At 33.5% G+C, this 4,252-nt stretch overlaps 1 protein-coding gene across 1 annotated transcript; it reads left to right on the forward strand.

Moving 5' to 3' along the window:
- Positions 1-572: 572 nt before the first annotated feature.
- Positions 573-2,705, forward strand: LOC106292627 (high mobility group B protein 10-like). The gene is made up of 6 exons (XM_013728253.1): positions 573-803; positions 1,405-1,483; positions 1,580-1,742; positions 1,839-1,877; positions 1,959-2,332; positions 2,407-2,705. Exons 1-6 carry the CDS (start codon positions 640-642, stop codon positions 2,521-2,523), a joined length of 936 nt encoding a protein of 311 aa, XP_013583707.1. The 5' UTR covers positions 573-639; the 3' UTR covers positions 2,524-2,705.
- Positions 2,706-4,252: the final 1,547 nt, after the last annotated feature.

Genomic DNA, 4,252 nt, shown 5'->3' on the forward strand with positions numbered 1-4,252 from the left:
ATATGCTCTCATCCTTTCATTTATAAATTATGAGTTTTTACCTCTAGTTTCTTTTCAAATAACATAGATAATAAATATTTTCTCAAAACATGTTTTTTAAATAATTATATTATTTTAGTGGGCCGCGTGATTAGATAAGCCCACTAACCCAGCAATAGGCTTTTGCGAATATTAATTTTCTAATTATTTTTTCTCTTGGTCAACGTTATCTCATTAATCTAGTCAATGTATATAGATATGTATTTAACAAAAAAAAGGAAAATAATCTTAATTCTTGTCTTTTTGTAAGACTATGACTTGGTCTTGTTAAGACTAAAACAATTCTTAAAACATCATCATTACTTATCTAATTAATTAATTATACTTATTTTTTTTAATATTATTAAGGCTTTGAATGTTTCCAAACCTCGCTATAATTGATAGTTGCAAAAATTTTTTTATATATTTATGTATTTATATGTTTTTGTTACTATTAAAAAACGCACCGCTGTTATTTCCGCATCTTGCCATTCAGACTCTATGTTTTCTTCTTAACTGTTAAGAAAGTGATTAATTTTAAAGATAACAAAATCTGTATTTAAAAGATAATACGGTCCTCACAAACTCTTTACCATTCACCAAGACAGCAAAAAAGAAAAGATGTCGACAGTTTCACCCTGCTCGCAACTAGTTCAGGTGGTTCCGGACAACCACAACAACACTGGCGACTCCTCTGGGGTCAAGTACGAGGATCTTGTCCGCAACTCCGACATCTTCCTGGAGCATCTCAGAGCTCTCCTCGGATTGCTCGGGAACGAACTCAAGTGAGTTTTTCTTTTGTTCATTTTCCTTTCCTCGTATTTGGTTTTTGAAGGTTTGTGAGATTGTTTTCTTGTGTTTGAGATTGTAAAAGAAAGAAAAATCTAAACTTTGGTTTGTGGGTATTGTTGATTTCTCCTGCCGATGTAATTGAATGGGTTTGATCTTGTGTTCGGTGTTTGTGGGCATGCAAGTTTTTTTTTGTTCGTATTGGGGTTTGAGATTGGTTAGGGTTGTTGATATGTTGTGTGGTGAGATTGAAGTAGAACCGTTACGTTTTTTTTGTGCTTAGTGGATAATCTAATTAGGGTTAAATGGAATCTGTATTGGTGCAGTTTAAAGACACATCCTTTATGATGATTGATTCCTTAATATATGCAGGATTTTGCGTTTTATGTCACTGTTCAATTGGGTTTTTATCTTGTTGTTTATCTGATTATATGTGTGGTTTGGAAACTATCTTGTTGATAAGGAAACTGAAATCAAATTGGATTTGGTGTTTTACTAATCTGAAATGTTGTGGTTAAGATCTGATAAACAAGTTTAGGGCTTTATGTGTTGTTCCGTCTTATTTGGATTGAAACATTGTTGTGTGTTTCTGAGAAGGGTTCCTACGGTGGGAGGGAGCACTCTGGACCTGCACCGCCTTTTCGTGGAGGTTACCTCTCGTGGTGGGATTGCAAAGGTACTGTCATTAATCAGAACTGTCATTTGTTATGTTATTTGTTCCATTTGAGTATTGAAAATCTGTAATTTTTTTTTTTGTTTTTGTTATTAAAAGGTGATTAAGGATAAGAGATGGAGGGAAGTGATTGGTGTGTTCAAGTTTCCGAACACAATCACAAGTGCGTCGTTTGTGCTGAGGAGGTACTACTTCAAGTTCCTTTTTCAGATGGAGCAAGTGTATTACCTCGAGCAATCAGCTTCTTCCATGAAATCAGCAGGTCTTTATTCCAACACCCTCATGTTGTTGTTTTTTTTTTTTGTTTCTTTCGTTTTACTTTGTAACATGCTGAGACACTAACTCTTATGATTTTTAGAGGAAGTAATGGAGAGCCTCTCCCCAAACCTCGAGGAAGGTATTTAAAAATGGTTTCTCTAACTCTGTGGCTTTGTATCACTTCGTGACTAATTGAATTTCCACCTTATGGAACTTGCAGGCACTGATGAACCGCAAATTGGGGCTGTGGGAGACGGAGTGCTTGATGGGAAGTTCGAAAGTGGATACCTGGTGACGATGAAATTTGGTTCTCAATTACTAAAAGGAGTGCTTTACCATCATGTTAAAAGGCCCCAACAAGCCATGGGAACTCCACCTTCAGGCATGCCACCAGCATCGCAGCGCCGAGCTAAGAAGAAAGCAAGATTGACTACTGTTGTTGATTCCCAGAAGCCCAAATGCCACAGGAGTGGCTACAACTTCTTCTTCGCTGAGCAGTACGCTAGGCTCAAACCTGAGTACCATGGCAAAGAAAGGATCATCACCAAGATGATTGGACGCATGTGGGGTGATCTCTCCGAGTCTGAGAAACAGGTAAAACTGACTTAGTACTCATCATCAAGTCAAATCCACATTTTGCTTACAGTTTGATTATCAACTTCTTATAGGTTTACCAAGACAAAGGAGTTAAGGATGTGGAGAGGTACAGGACTGAGATGCTGGAGTACAAGTCTGCCCATGAGTCTGGAGCTTCTGCTTCTGCAGCAGCCACCATGGCTCAGTAGTCTTTTCTTTCTCCCGTTGTGTTGTTGTTTTCTCTTTCTTTATTACATTTCTCTTTCTTCTTTCTTTCTCTGGACAAGTTCTTTTTCTTTTATGATGGATATTTATTTCTTTTGATCAGTTTCAGAACATGCCATGTTTATGGTTTTAGGGTTAGTAAAAGAGGTTACTAACTGCTTACTAAGGTCATTCTTCTGTTTCCATGTTTTCAACTTGGATATATTCTCTGTTGTTGCAGAAATTTGTATTAACTTAATTACTTTTTCGGTTTCAAAATAATTTATTTTTAAAAAGAAAATTATTTGTTTTTAAGACTAGTTTTATATTTTCAATACATTTTTATTAGATAACGTTAAATTGTAAATTTTGAAAAAAAATAATCATGTTTACTGGACTGATTAGATAAATATTATAGGAAATATAGTTAAACACAAAATAATGCATTTATAACTGTGTTTAATATGTGCAAATTTTTTCAAAACATAAAAAATCTTTTTGGGATGGAGTAGATAATAATCTATCCGTTTCAAAATAATATATGTTTTAGAGTTTTCACACATATTAAGAAAATATGTTAGTAAATATATTATTTTTTGTGATTAGTTATTTTCCATAATTTTTAACCAATCAAAATTCAGTAAACAAAATTAATGTTTTTGAAACTTACAATGTATCATTATAATATGTATTGAAAATATGAAATAAGTATTTAAAAAAAAATATTCTAAAACATGGATTATATTAAAACAGAACGGAGTATCATTTCATTTATGTAACATAGAGACATGATGTTTCTTGAATCTCATTTTTGTTGTTAGTTTTCAAGAGTTTCAACTTGTTCTCCCAACATATAAAAAGCTTGTTTTGATAATCAATTAATAATGCAATGAATGTTTTTATGCCAACATGTCATATTTGGCAAGAAAAAGCTTGTGAGACACTTCATCGATTTCAAAAGTGAAACAACTAACCGACACTACTTACTGAACATATCTTGAACCTTCAGAAGACCAGACATAAGGACACAATACACAAGCCGCCGGCAAAGGAAACAAAAGACACAACACATCATTTACACCTTTAAGAGATCCATTATATATCTATGCTTTTGCTTCAGTTGCTGTAAGAGCTCTCTTTGATTCCTTGGACGGGTTTGTATATACTTCCCCTTCTTTGCTTAAAAAAACGAATCAAGATAGGAATAGTTCTTCGCCGATGATACTCAAGGAGGCTACCATAAGTACGGTCCCATACCCCAGTGAAGAGCGTCTCCGTTGTAGAGCGTTTACATCAGCGAAAAAAACTTTTTTCTTATAAAAGATGAGACGTGGCATTACAATATAAAAAAAGTCTATATACAATATAAGAAAAATATATAATAAGTAAATATACAATATAAGAAATAAAAATATTACATTTAACATCTATCATAACATTACCATTTAATATAAAATAATAAAATAAGTAAATATACAAATAAAAATAAATAAATACTAAGTAAATATGCAAGATATTAAAAACGTAACAACAAACCTCGAGCATGCTAACTCCGACTGTTCCACTTCGTCTTCACGTTTTCGGTTCTCATGAGTAATTGATGTTAACACAACCATTCAGTGAGGTCTTTACTCCTTTGATGGTTAATTCTCCTCTTATATAAATCGTTTAGTTCAAACATAAATCCCACCAAATTCGAAAACTCAGCTGAAGAAGCTAAAGCTATGGCAAGTC

Source organism: Brassica oleracea, chromosome C5 (assembly GCF_000695525.1).
Source record: "Brassica oleracea var. oleracea cultivar TO1000 chromosome C5, BOL, whole genome shotgun sequence".
NCBI lineage: Eukaryota > Viridiplantae > Streptophyta > Magnoliopsida > Brassicales > Brassicaceae > Brassica > Brassica oleracea.

What these genes read in the sequence shown, in the direction of transcription:
- LOC106292627 (XM_013728253.1), top strand. Translation starts at nt 640, where the DNA reads ATGTCGACAGTTTCACCCTGCTCGCAACTAGTTCAGGTGGTTCCGGAC. An exon ending in CTCCCCAAACCTCGAGGAAG is followed by an intron (nt 1,878 to 1,958) that starts GTATTTAAAAAT and finishes TGGAACTTGCAG; the next exon opens with GCACTGATGAACCGCAAATT. An exon ending in TCTCCGAGTCTGAGAAACAG is followed by an intron (nt 2,333 to 2,406) that starts GTAAAACTGACT and finishes AACTTCTTATAG; the next exon opens with GTTTACCAAGACAAAGGAGT.